The 14,482-nt window shown below is 47.0% G+C and overlaps 1 protein-coding gene across 1 annotated transcript in view; it reads left to right on the forward strand.

The window, feature by feature from the left end:
* The window catches only part of ITGA9 (integrin subunit alpha 9), a 293,781-nt gene that overhangs the window by 20,483 nt on the left and 258,816 nt on the right, over nt 1-14,482 (forward strand). The window contains exon 4 of the mRNA XM_090284501.1: nt 4,839-4,962. Within this exon, the coding sequence (XP_090140627.1) occupies nt 4,839-4,962 (124 nt within the window). The remainder of the gene's footprint in view (nt 1-4,838; nt 4,963-14,482) is intronic.

A 14,482-nucleotide genomic window follows, 5' to 3' on the forward strand; every position in this document is an offset into this window, starting at 1 on the left:
ATGCTGTGAAATGACCCTTAGAAATTGTGACAACAGGTACAGGGAGTGGTGACCTCGTCCGTAGTTACAATCTGGAGGCCTCTTCTCCATTTGCTTTTTCTTGACTGTCTCAAACCTACCTGTCAAAGCTTTCTTGGAGGCAAATATTTATCTGCAAATTAAAAACAAGAAGATATGTTTTATTCAAACATGCTCTGAGAACTCAGATGGTACTTGGGGGGTGGGCATGACACCTGTATCCTCCAGGAGCATAATATTGGATTCTAAGGTTGGGTTTGGGGAGGGAGAGGTGAGGTGGCCTTTCAAAAAATGGCACCTGGTGCTGATTTCAAAGTAAAGAATAGGTGGAGAATTTGAAAGCTGTGACAGGGAATCCAATGTCTCAATGAAAAATGGCATTTTCTGACCCATGGACCCAGCAACCAACTCTGGCAAGACCCAGAATGTTGGTCCAGGCTGACAGGCTGACCTTGACTTAGTATCTGCCCATCTCAGTTCACAGGTGTTGTGGTACCTTCCAGTTTTTCCCCAGGGCACTAATGATACGGGATGTGAACACAGAATGGATTTGGAGGTAAGCCCCTTCCCTTCCCGCCCTTCCACCCGCCCCCTGCCGTGCCTATGGCAATTTGAGACATCGGGAAGAAGATCACTCTCTCCCATGACCACCAGCGAATGCAGCAGAGACACTGACTCTCCTTTTGGACCTGGGAGGGCAACTCAAAATGTTCAAGTCTCGTTTCTGCTTTTCGTTAGTCTCCAAGGCTCAGACAACAAATAGTGGAAGCGTCTACATTATTTCTGGGTGGAAGCAGTGTTCTCGGGCTCTATCTCTTTGCCATTTCCTTTCCAAACATCAGGGCAGTTCCTATCTATTCACCATGTGTCATCTGCCCCTTTTTTTTCAAAGTCACAGGGTTCATTTTAGCATTTACTTCTGTCGCTCTGTTTCCTGATTTTTTTTTAAGTGAACTTTTTATTGAGCGATAACACACATGCAGGAAAGGGCACAGATGATCTGGGGGCACCTTGGGGGATGTTCACTTAGTGAACAGTCCCAGGAGGACTTTCCTAGATCGCAGAAGCCCCTTCCCTGTGCCTCCGCCGCCACTTCTTCCCTTGGAGGGGGTAAGGGACATGTCTTTGTGAGGGATCTGTGCCATCACAGCCCTGTCCCGTACCCCTACTGTTCTTGGTGGCCCTGGGGGTAGACCTCAGGGCCTGGTAAAAGCTCTGGCCATCTATGTATGACGAGTGCATATGTAAGAGGTGGGGGGCTTATGTACCTTTGTGGCTGAGCCATCCGGAGAAGCTCAGGATCCCCTCCCCACCCCCACCCCTGCTCCAAGGACATGCTGTTAAGAAAAAAAGGCTTTTGAATTAAATGGTTCATGTTCTTCTTTTTATTCTTTTGGAAGGAAAAGCAGTCTTTGTAATTTGAAATATGTCAGATTCTAAGATTTGGGGTGGTGCCCATCCCTCCTCCCCTTTGTTATGATTATTTGGAATCTGAGTTTGATCAAGTCTTGCTGTTTCCAGAAAATGCTCTCTTTTTCCTCTTTGTTCCCCTCTGCCCCTCACCTTCCTCACAGCAGCACTCATTTGGAGAGATTGATGGAGTTTTAATGCTTTGGAGACAGTCCCTAGGAATTTTTTAAAATGTTGGGGTCAGACTGACATGTGTGTATATATAATGATAATCAGGGCTAAACAGTCTTTTCTTTTTGTAACTTATATTCAGAGACACTTTTCCTACGTGCATGCTGCCTTTGACCCTTTGCCGTCTGACCTCACAGAATGCCTTAATTTTAGTTTAGCTTACTGTGAATGCAATGTTTGGATCTTCTAGGAATTTTCTAAGATCGCTGTTTAAACAGTTTACGGTACTTAGAAAAACACGAGGAGGCAATAAACTAGACATTCACTGTGGAAAGTCCTTTCTTATGAGAGTCAGCGTGCTCACGGTAAACATCCGCCTCTTTTTACGGCCCCTCCAACCCAGAAATACAATAAAGGCTTTGCTAAACCCATAAACTGAAGTATAACTGATTTACCAGCTAATTAGGTCATAATAAGTGATTCCAGTGTGCCAGCCATCGGGACTGAGTCAGAACTAACATTTTTAAAAAATCAATTCCTTAGCGGAGTAGAGTGATCATCTGCGTAGTGATGCATTTTTATAGCTCCTTGCCCGTATTGCTTCAGTCAGCCCTGAGTACAAAACGGGACCACATGGGGAGAATGAGCGTGGTTTGTACTATAAGGAATAACAAGCTTGTTGTACATAGTTTCACGTAACAGGGCAAGAGGCCGTGTGTGGATCAGCTCAGGTTTCCCGTTGTTCCGAGGGTGTCATCTTCGCCGTTGGGTTGAGGGATGATGAGCAGAGAGGCTGGCAGGCAGTGATGCTGCGTAGAGTGACCTGCAGGATAACAGGCTGCAGAGAGTCCCTGACCTCCTTGGTGACCTGGACATTCCATTTGACCCCTGAGTGGTTATTTCAGGGGTCCTGGGTTCTGTGGGGAAGGCTGTAAGGGTAACAGCCACCAGGTGAGCTTTGATGGCGTCTCAGGCAGGAATTGGGAGTTTTCAGGCGGAGAATGTTTTCAGGGAGACCAGGAAGGCCTGCAGCGGTGAGTTCCAGTCCTGTTGGCAGCACTTACCGGCTCGGTGACTTAGGCAAAGCACTCTGGGACACTCGGGTGCCCAGGTGGAAAAGGGGGGGATTCTAAGAACTCCTCTGCCCACCGTCTGGAGTTGCAGAAGTCAGATGGGGACCTTCTAAATGATCAATGTGTGGCCTGTAGTATGTTCGAAGGAAACAAAGCAAGACGCTGAAAACGCTGATTATTTTAAAATGCAGCGCTTTAAGGAACGGCATCTGTTGAACTGGTAACAGAAGTGAGTGGCGAATGCCCACGAGAAACGGGCTGAGCTGAGTGCAGTGCACGCCCTTTGAGCAAGCAGGTGGGCTCCTCATCAGCCTTGCGGGAACTCAGATGTGCAGACACGCGCGTGTCACTGGAGTGGGCAGTTACGTCTGAGCGTGAGGCTGGGTGTGCTCTGTGGCGGGTGGGCCCAGCGTCTGTGCGTCAGAACTGAACAGGGTGTCTGTCTGTCCCTGCTGGCCTCGCCCCCTCACACGTGCCATGCCCTCTGCCCTGAACCTTTCCTCAGGGCCCCTCCCAGCTGCTCCCTCACCCTCTTGAGGTCTCTGCTCAGGTGTCACATCGTCAGAGAGACTGTCCTTGGCTGGTTGTGAAAACTAGCCACTTCCTGGTGCGAGGAAACTTCCCTGTGAGATGTTCTGTATCTTGCTAAGGGTTTGGTTACATGAATGGGTGCTCCCTGCCAAAGCCCATTCAGTGGTACACTTGAGATTTGTGCATTTTGCTGTAAGTTTCCTTCCAAAACAGCGCCATCAGCAAACATCTTCTTCCAGTTTCTGATATACATGTTGAAGTGCTTCTGTAGGTAAAAAGCAGCCAAATATGGGCCATTTCATACCGTCTAACCTCCTGCTTTGCCCGGAACCAGCTCTAAACAGGAGCTGGTTACACAGACTTCAGCCTCAGGGCCCACAGGGAGCTGGTGAGACAGGCAGACCCTCGGGCCCCTCCAGACCCGCTGAGCCATGGTCTCGGGCGTGGGGCCCAGCAGCCTGTGTGGTCATAAGGCTTCCAGGTGACTCTGATGGGTCTCAAGTTTGATGGAAGCCAACTGCTGATCCCATGGATGAGCAGGTGGACGTCGTGAGTGGCAGGTCCATCGTTGTGGCAGAGGAGCTGCAGAGGAGCTGCCTCTTGTCCCGTTGGCCTTTTCTCAACGTGATCCCTCATGAGGATCTAAGTCTGTCTCCCCCACCAGCTGGCCCACAAGAAGGGCGTGACAGGTCACTGCTGTATCCTCAGTGCCTCACACAGAGCCTGGCACGCACTAGGTGCTCAGTAGTTACCCCACGAGTGAATGAATGCAAGGGTGTGCACAGCAGACCCATCATGGTCTGAGGGCCCCACGGGGGGTGTCGGGTGGTTGTCTTAGTCTTCACCTGGCGTCCTTTCCCTTCCTTCCCTGCTGTCTGCACATCCAGTAGAGCCCATCAGTCCCACACCCAGCACACGTGCCGCAGCCACCTGCTCTTGTCTCCACTGCCCCTGTCCAGGGCCAGGCCAGCATCGTCTCTCCCCTGGAGGTTCACCTGCACTGTTGCCCGCCTGCAGGCTCCGCACAGAAGCTACCTGTCCACACTGTAAATCAGATCACGCCACTCACCTGTGTCAGACTCTGCACCCGCTCCTCATTGCATGTTCCCTGAAATCATAGCCATCCCCAAGGTCCGTAGGAACTCCTGTGGCCTGTCCCTTATCGCTTCTAACCTCGCCTTTGTCCCACCACAGTCAGTCACCCCAGGCCAGACCCACCAGCCTCTTCCTGAACCGCCAAACCTTTCTCACGTGCCTCTTTGCACGCGGCGCTCCTTCCTGATCTGGAGCTCTTTTCCTCGTACGTTCAGTGGGGTCGGCTCTCTCTGATCCTTTGGGCCTTTCCTGACCTCCGATGGAAACCGCCCTTCCCCCTCCCAAAGCCCAGCACCAGCTACAGTCCTCGCTTGTCTATACATCTGCTTATTGTCGGCTCCCAGTAGCCTCCCAGGGGCTTGTTCTTGCTCACGCAGTTTGCTGATGCCCGGAGCTGCGCCTGGTCCCAGGTGGGGCTGGGTGGGAGAGAAGGTGGCGTCCTGGTCCGTCTGCTCCCACAGAACCACCTGGCATGCGGGGTATGGTTTGCTGCCTCCTGGGGCCTCCTGTTCCTGCTCTGAACCCCTCTCTGTCCTTTAGGCCTGTGCCCACCGCTGGAAGAACATCTACTACGAAACCGACCACATCCTGCCCCACGGCTTCTGCTATGTCATCCCATCTAACCTCCAGGCCAAAGGCAGGACGCTGATCCCTTGCTATGAAGGTGAGCGCTCTTGAGTCTCCCTCACCCTCTCCCCACATCACGCTCTAAACAGCCCCCCCATCTCCATCTCCCCCAGCTTTCCAGGCTGTAACAGGAGGGCAGCACTGTGTTTCCAGATGGCCTCTTGGTGCTGAGGTCCTGCCCAGGTAATGAGCAGGGTGAGAAGGGGCAGTGTTTCTTGGCCTGGCCCGCCCTCGCCATCTCTGCCCCAGAGACCCCGGCGCTTACCAGCCTTCATGAAGCCTCTGAGACCGACATTCACCCAGCCTCAGCCAGGTTCTCAGGAAGAACTCTTGATTTCCTGGTGCTTCCTGATGCTGTGCAACCTTAGGGCACTCACTTTCTCTCTCTGGGCCTCAGTTTTCTCACCTGATAATTCAGAAGTTGGCTCATAGGGTCTCCACAGTCCCGTGTAGCTTCCAGGTGGACAGAAGGCTCCTGACCTAGCTCCTGGTCACACCCGAGGACAAATGTCCCGAGGTAGGGGTCAGAGAAGTCCCAGGATTCCATTATCACGACACCGCGAGTCTGACTTTCCTTCTTGTCTGGTCCGTGCACCTTGTCAGATGCCTGAGAATCGGGTGCACCCTCAGCACAATTTAAAGAGCTCCTCACCAAGGGGCCCTTGGGGTCTTGGAAGGAAGATGTGTTTTCTCAGGCTCCCTGGGGACCACTGAGTCATCATTATTTAGCTCAGTCGAATTTGGCTTCAGGGGTTCAGAAAATGCTGCCAGTTTCTTCAGTTTGATAACTTGTACGCTCAGGTTTTCTTAGCCTAATTCTGAGTGAGTTAGAACCTGTTTTCTCTCTCAGTGCTAGCTGTTCATATTTTAATTCTCCCCCTAATTTATTTGGATGATGCCTTAACTCACCTGTATCCCCATTTCCTTGGGGCCTCCCTGGGTTTTCCCAAATTCTATGGTCACCAAAGAGGGTTCTGAGAAATGCTGTCTAGACGCAAGCATTTTCCTGCCTCCTGGAGGACCCTCGAGGCCCTGAAGGGGACTCAGGTGGCCGGAGCAGGGTGTTCAGGGGCATGGCTCCACAGAGGCGCTGGCTGGGTCCCTGCGGGGGCCCAGACTCTCCCATCCCTGAGGATGAGCCTTCCCCCCACAAGTGTCAGCATTTGATCAGCTGCTGCCAGGTCACTGGGGAAATTGAGGTCTGGCTTTGTTTATCTCTGTATTGCCCCTGTTAGAAGAAAAACAGATGACACTAGAATTCGTCAGGAGGGAGGGATAGGTGGCATAAATACACAAATAATGGGTCGGAACTGTGTTCTGCCCACCCAGCGTATCCCTCCCTTTTCCCAGGAAGAAGGGGGGAGAGCCCATGGACTACTCTGTGGGCAGCCGTCAGGCTCGGGGACGGGGAGGGAGTCCATAGGGGCCATGGAGGCAGAGGTTATTGGACCCAAACTAGTTACGTGATAGGACCAGCACTTTGGTTTTCCCAGGAGACACTTGCTGTCCCAATGATGCCCCTGTATCCCACCTTAGGCATCAGAAAGTGAAGGCCCTTTGAAGACAGTGCTGGGGCTGATGTCCACGCAGGCTCACAGCCTTGGCCTGCACTTGTACATGACCTGTCATTAGCAGCTGTGGGGTCAGGAATAGGCCAGTGGTGGTCTGGGGACTATACATTCTCTCATTTAATCGTCACCAACCACCTGAAAAATAGGTGTTTTCTTTTTTTTTTTTTTTTTCACTTGGGTTTGAATATAGGTAGTTTATTTTGGAAGTTATTCAAGAAGACACCAGTGGGGGAGTGGCAAGTGAGAACAGGAAGGGAAGGCAGTGGTGAGGGATGTGACCCACAAGTGACCACTGTGGGCAGTGGAGGCTCAGTGTCCGGGGAGCGCTGTGGCCGGCAGAGAACACCTGTCAGAATGTTCCCACCCGAGGACTGTGGAGCTGGGGTCTTCATCCACTGGGCGTTCTGCCCTCCATGTGTGTGGGCAGGGAGAGCCCTCGGCAAAGGGCTGGCAGGTGGCAGTGGGCCACATCATGGCAATAGGAAGAGCTGAGAGGATGGGGTGGGGCCCCTGCTGGTGGACTTCTGTGTTGCCTTTCTCCTGTTACGAGGCAGCGGAGACTCAGAGTTTAAGTCAATTGCCAAAGGCCACTCATACAGTAAATTGTGGAGCTGGGTTTTGAATTTTGTCGGTCTGACCTCAGAAAGCTTTTTGTGCCATGGTGGTTAGTGATTTCTGTTTGTGCTTTGGACTTTTAGTTTAAATGAAAATTGCATATTTTTTGCTCCTTAAGACCCACTTTCTTTCCCCCAAAGTGGGGGGAAAATGTTTGTGCATCTGATAGAGCAAATATTGTGTCACAGACTGTGTTGTGTATTACCCGACCTGTGGTGACAGCTGTTAGAAGAGGAAGCGGTGGGCCCACACGAAACCCCTGGGGATGCTTAAATGTCCCACTTTACTGCTGAGTCTCAGGGCATCTGGTCAGTGTGAAGATAGCGAAGAAAGTGATATCAGTGATTGTGAGCAACTGAGCTTCATAAATTCTGACACTAGCGATGATGAGTTCTTGGGGTTCCCAGAAAACTAGAAGAGTACTTGAACCTTAAAGTCTCTCCTCATTAGTTAATGACAGTGATGATGGTTCTTAATACTGCTGTTGACTGCTGTTCACTTTACATGGTTGAGATATTATTGTTATATTTTATTAAATATTTTAGTACACCATTTGGTTCAGGATATTTTTTTTGTTTTCCTCCTCTAAACCTAGGTGCGTCTTATGGTCAGGTGCGTCTTGTAGTGTGAAAAATATGGTAAATGAGGGTTAGCTAACCACCCTCACAGAATGAGAGAGGGTGACTGATTGAACTATCCTGAAGACATCATCACGAGGTGAGGGGAATGTGACAGTTGTGGGTGATGGTGCTCTCGAAAGCCCTGCGCGCTTTCCCCGTGTCTTTGCTGGTGGCTCTGGTGTGACTCTGGGCAGGAACATGGAAGCTAACGTGAGCCGAGGAGAGCAGCAGCAGGGCCGGAGAGAGGCTGGGTTCTGGCCTGCTGCACATATCCCTCATTCACAAGAGAGCGTATGAGCTCTGAGCGAAGGCCTTACGGGATGTCGTGTTTCCTGCACCCCTCTGAGGGCATCGGCCATGCCACGGAACATGCGCCATGTAGCTCACCGGTCCCAAAAGAGGGACATGTGGAATAGACCTGAACTGGACCTGCAGCCAAAAACCAACTAGGTCAGCCAACCGCCAGCTGATCTGTATGTACGCGTGAGAAGGATTGCATGTTATCGTGTGCCAGGGAGAGTTCCTGGTCCATATGCAGAGATAGCTGACTGACATCTCAGGAACTGAAATTTCTCCTAACTCAGGGGTCCGCTCAGGCCTCCAGGATGACCTCTCATTGCTCCTTGATTTAGTGATGGCCAAATGGAGCCAACAAAGAATTTAGCCAAATGGTCGTGGCCCTGCGCAATCATCCTTCTCCACAGTCACCTTCCCCTCCACTTCTGTACCCTAACTCATTCTTTGACCCTGGGAGCAGTAAAGGGATGAGGCTAGGGTAGGGCTGAGGTGGGGAGTGTTGGGGTAGAACAATGGAGGACTGAGCAGAATGTTTCTCTAGCTCTTGGTCCTGTGAAAGGTGAGGAGTGGCAGACGCTCAGATTTCTCTAAAGACTGGACTGACAGTACAGGCCTCTGTTAGGGCTCTCGCCTGTGTTCTGTTGGCTTTGGGGATCTCCACCTCCCTGTTCTGTGGTCTAAACTAAATCTACTTTGGCTCTGAAGGCAACCATTATTTCCTTTTAATGTGGAAAAATTCAGTGACGCAAGCTCTTTATTCATTGGGTGGGGGATCACATTATGATTAAGTACAACGGAAGTATTTTAGAGTTTGACATGACCTTTTAGATACCACCCAGACCAGCCTGTCTTTGTTGAGGTCTAGAGATGTGGTGTGGCTTTCTCAAGGCCAAGTTTTTCTTTCCATCCTGTGAGTCATATGTCACACCATGGAGAGTAGCCCAGTGGCTAAGTGCACAGACTTTGGACCAGACTGCCAGAGTTCAAGACCTGGCTCTACCACTTGTTAATATTGTGACTTCAGGTGAGTGACTTAATGTCCTTGTGCCTAATCACCCTCAAGGGGCTGTGAAGAGGATTGAATTAATATTTGTTAGTGCTTAGAACAGTGCCAGCATGTACATACTGATATATAAATGCTAATGTACCATATTACATGCTAGTATTATATACCGAGCAAGTGTTTGTTAATCATCATGCAGTGACTAATTTGTCTACCAGGAATACAATCTACTTAAGCTTATTAAGTACCCATTAGACACTGTGCTAAGTGCCTGATAGATAAAACCCAAGTGACACAGTCTCAGCTATCAAGACATTTCCCATCTACAGGAAACAGAGACGGAACATGATGTTTTAAAAGTGGGAGAGCTGTGTGTGGGATGGAGAATTCCATGCCAGTGTATATCGCTGGGCACCTCTCCCCAAGGGCCCACGCAGCATCCAAGTTCAAGGTGGCATTAGGGCAGAGTTTTATTTTATAACTGTAGGAACTGAGACCTGTGTAGAGCCTGCTGTCTGTTGGGGCACACAGAAGAGCAATGATGGCAATCCGCAGTTGGTCGTGGCGGAGGGTACAGGGCAGGGGAGGAAGGGGTGCCCTCTGGTGGAGTAGCAGGAAGACCATGGAAATGGGTGGGGTGCTTGTTCAGACCTGCTCTTCTGTGCTTCTGTCTGCTATAATGGCTGCATTGCATGTGTTGGGTTGACTAAAAATTCTGTTTATTTTATTATGAAAATTTTCAAATATACAACAAAATATGTTTAAGGCCACCTAGGTTCTACCATTGATGTTTTACTATATTTGCTTTATCACTTGTCTATACACATATCCATTCTCTATCCATCTATCAGTCTATCTAATCCTTTTATGTGTTGGGTTGGCCAAAAAGTCCATTTAGTTTTTTTCGTTATATAAAATACACATTTTTTTTTCATTTTCACCAATAACTTTATTGATTTGGATATTTTGAGTATGTTGGCTATCTCCCACATAGTATAACATTGATCGTTCTCAATGTGTCAATTTGATTGCTGTCAACTTCAGCCAGTCTACCTGACCCCACATGGAGCATCATCCAGAGAGTGAGACATCTCCAGCATGAAACCTTGCAAACCACTTGGACACATTTGATCAGTCTCAGCACCTTCTCCAAACACTGCACACATCTTTTTATTTTTAATTTTTGTGTTTCAGTTGCATTTTTACCTTTCTTGAAATAATAAAGCATACTATGCCAAAAATGTTGCAGATTTTCTTCCATCTTCAATATTAAAATGGCTACAGGAAAATTCACCAACTTTGATAAATTTTTTTAATGCACGGTGATATGACAGCTCTCACAGTACAATCTAACAAAATGGTTCTAAATGATGTTAAAGACAAGTAAGCACTACTAAAACCGTCTTATGAAACAGTGAACTTTTTGGCCAACCCAACACTTCTCAGGGTTGTTGTGAGGAGGGGTAGATCGTGAGAAAACTCTGGTTAAAGTACTCAGAAAGACCACACATTGTTCCATAATTGTGGCCTATTATGGGTCCCTGTGAGGGTTAGCTGCGCTCTCTTCAGAATTGTAGCAAGGTTGGTTTAATGAAGGAAAGCCTCTAAGTGTGTGGGCACCTGTCCAGATGTCTCAAACTTTGAATTCTTAAAAAATTGGTCTTTGGTTTGGCACAAGAGCCTTTTCTCTCATGACTTTTCAGGTGCTTCCTGTTTCTGGTTTGGTGGGAAATGCTATCAGAATATCCTGTTTGGAACCGGGAAATGTGGAGGGAATGGGAAGCAGAAGTGAATTTAGGACAAAGTAAAATAAACCAGGGGAGCATCCCCTTCAGTCAAACCATTCAGTTTACGTTCGACACAAGAACAGCATCATTACTGCCATATGTTATTGGTTTTATGAGACGCTGTAAGAAGCCGAGAGGCTCAGTGGGATGGGCATACGGGGAAAACTTCGTAAATTAAAGAGCAAGCACTGTTAAATATGAGTTACTATTAGCCAAGTCATGATATTTTAGGACTCCCAAAAGTTGTCGGTGTATTGATAAAATTAAACACAGAGGTTTCTTTCATTCTTAGCCCTTGAACCACTGAGACATGAAGCCAGAGCTTGGCTGGAGTGGGGCTGTAAACAAGTCATCTTTTTATTGTGTTAGAACAACCTCATTAATATGGAATAATTTGGGAGCAGCTCAGCTACATTAACAAAAACTGTTCCAGCTAAAACACTGACAAAGAAATGCCATTGTATATTAGACCTAATTTTGGATTCTGGCTTTAACACTCACTTATTCCTATGATTTAGCCCATAGCTCCTACGTTCTGACTGTGGGTGACTTTGGGCAAACCCCTGAGCCTCATTGGCCTCATCTGTAAAATGGGGGAGATTAAACCCTACTTAAAAGGTATTTGAGATATATAATGTGCTTACCACAGTTCGTAGCTCAGAGTGAACACTCAATAAATGTGAATTTTCTGATTAACTTGTAAGTACCATAATAGTGTTCTTCAACATTTTCAGAAGGTGTCTAGCAGATCCTGCTTTAATGAATCATGGAGGGTAGAAAGCTGGGTATTACTAAAATGATGTTAAGACTTCTTAAAAAATCATCATTTCTTAAATACTTTGAAGATCATATTTGCTCAGTTAATTTGCTTGTTAAACTCTCCTCTCCTCTTTTTGTAGATGATCTAACGTTTAACTCATGCCATATTTAAATGTTCTCAAATTTGGAATTGTTGGGGTTTGAATTTATAAATTTTACTGTGCTTTAAAATGATCTCATTGATTCCAAAGATTTCTGTACCACTTTCTTTATTAACAGAGGGTGGCTGGCCTTTCATTCCTAATTTCTTTTGCATCTCCAAAGACAGTAATCATTTCTAGGGAAGGAAGTAGATTATCCATTAAGATGTGAAGTTTTTTTTTACCCTCCTTCTAATGTCAGAGGCTAAGTCTCCACAGGGAATAAAAATCAATCAAGAGCCATTTACAAATGAAAAGCAATTGAGGTTTTGTTTTGTTGTGTTTTGTTTTGGAGAGAACCATAAAAGTCTAAGTTGATCCATTTAAAAATTTAAGAACAACCCCCCATAAATGTTTATTAAATAAAGAACTACATTTACATAGGATTTTATGATTTCCAGAGAGTTTTTATAAACATTATCTCATTTATGTAAATACAGCAAATATTTAAAAAGTAGATGCAGTTATCCTGATGAACGTGACCAACTCTATCCTGACAACTACCTGAGATCCTGCCCCATCCAGCTCATGCATTCTTTGAGGCTCTTTCGGTGCCAGCCAGCCCGGGCCCTATTGCTGTCTTTCTTTAAAGACTCTTGAGGAATTCTGGCAAGCTGAGGTGGTACTGGAGACATACAGGGAGAAAATGAGTTGTGTGGCTTCCAGGCAAGGCTGGGGGGAAGGAAGGCTGCCATTGTCCCAATGTTGCATGGCTGATGGGTGCCATCTTTCCTGTGCTGAGCCCTCCGCCGACATGGCCAAATCTGAATCTGCATTAACCTGGTGAACACCACTAGCCCCACACTGGTAATTCCCTTAGACCTGCTTCACTCAACTCACATAAAGCCTGAGGCTCTTTCATGGCTGAGCCTAATGGGTGACTGGCAGGCAGTGGCAGGTCTCAGAGTGGCTGGTGCCTTGTGCTGACCTAACCAAGGGCAATTCCTGGTGGCAGCTTGCCTCAGTTGGCAGCACGGCCTCTCCCACGAACACCTAGGTCTAGCATAGGCAACTACCAACCACAGATTGCTTCGTAGCTCCTAACAGGTAGTCCTAGGCAGCATCTGACATTGGCCTTCACTGGAGCCTCTCCCAAGAGAACCAACACACTTGGTGGCTGGCTACAGACCACAACAGAGTACCACCAGATTAGCTCTATAAGCAGCACATTCAAAGGATAGTGTCAGCAGGCACCAGACCCTGCAGGGGCAGATCCTGTACCATGGGGCCAGCCCTCCACACAAACAGCTTGTACAGTGTGGTCATGACCAATCCTTGCAGCCAGGGTCAATCCCATCTGCTGACATACTAACAGCAATCATGAGAAAACTGCAATAGGAAGGCGCACATGATGGACACTCCTGGGAGAGCGCAGGTGGCCAGGGAGACTGTGTTACTGGGCCCCACAGGACATTTACTACACAAGGCCACCCTGCCAAGACTGGGAGATGTAGCAAAGATACCTAGTGGGTAGAAATGAACACAGAGAAGCAACCAAAATGGGAAGCCAAAAAAGTACCTAATGAAAGAACAGAAAAAATCTCCAGATATAGAACTAAATGAAATAGAAGCAAGAAATCTGCCAGATACAGAGCTCAAGACACTGGGTATAAGGATGATCAAGGAACTTCGTGAGATAGTAAACATAAAGAAGGATGTAGAAACCATAAAAGATAATCAGTCAGAAATCAAGAATACAATAACTAAAATGAAGAATACACTAGAAGAAATCCATAACAGATTAGATGAAGCAGAGGATCAAATCAGCGATTTGGAAGGCAAGGTAGGAGAAAACACCCAATCAGAACAGCAAAAAGAAAGAGAAAAAGAATAAAAATATGAAGATAGTTTAAGGGATCTCTGGGACAACATCAAATATAACAACATTTGCATCATAAGGGATACCAGAAGGAGAAGAGAGAGAGCAAGGGATTGAGAACATACTTGAAGAAATGATGACTGAAAACTTTTCTAACCTGGAGAAGGAAATAAACATACAAGCTCAGGAAGTACAGAGAGTTCCAAACAAGAGGAACCCAAAAAGCCCATACCAAGACACATGATTATTAAAGTGGCGAAGGTTAAAGACAAAGAGGGAATCTTAAAAGCAGCAAAAGAATTTTGCCTACAAGGGAACTTTCATAAGACTCGGCTGATTTCTTAACAGAAACTTTTCAGTTGGCACAGAGTATTCAAACTAGTGAAAAGCAAGGATCTACAAGGAAGACGACCCAGCAAGGCTATCATTTAAAATTAAAGGAACTATAAAGACCCTTCAAGACAAAAAAAGCTCCAGGAGTTCATCACCACCAAACCAGTATTATAAGAAATGCTAAAAGGACTTCTTGAAAATGGAGAAGGGAAAAGGGAGAAGAAAGAAGAACATAAATATGAATGATAAAATGGCAATGGCTGTGTACCTATCAGTTACCATTGTAATTAATGGATTTAATGCTCCAATCAAAAGACACAGGGTAGCTGAATGGGTAAGAAAAGAAGACCCATACTTATGTTGTCTATAAGAGACCCACTTCAGATGGAAAAGATACACATAGACTGAGTATAGAAGGTTGAAAAAAGACAGTTCATGGAAATGGAAAAAAAAAAAAAAGCTGTGGTACCAATACTTATATCAGACAAAACAGACTTTGAAACAAAGGCAAAATAGACTTTAAGAGACAGAGAAAGACACTACATAATGATAA

The sequence above is a fragment of the Furipterus horrens genome, unplaced genomic scaffold (assembly GCF_987537825.1).
Source record: "Furipterus horrens unplaced genomic scaffold, mFurHor1.1.pri manual_scaffold_7, whole genome shotgun sequence".
Lineage (NCBI taxonomy): Eukaryota > Metazoa > Chordata > Mammalia > Chiroptera > Furipteridae > Furipterus > Furipterus horrens.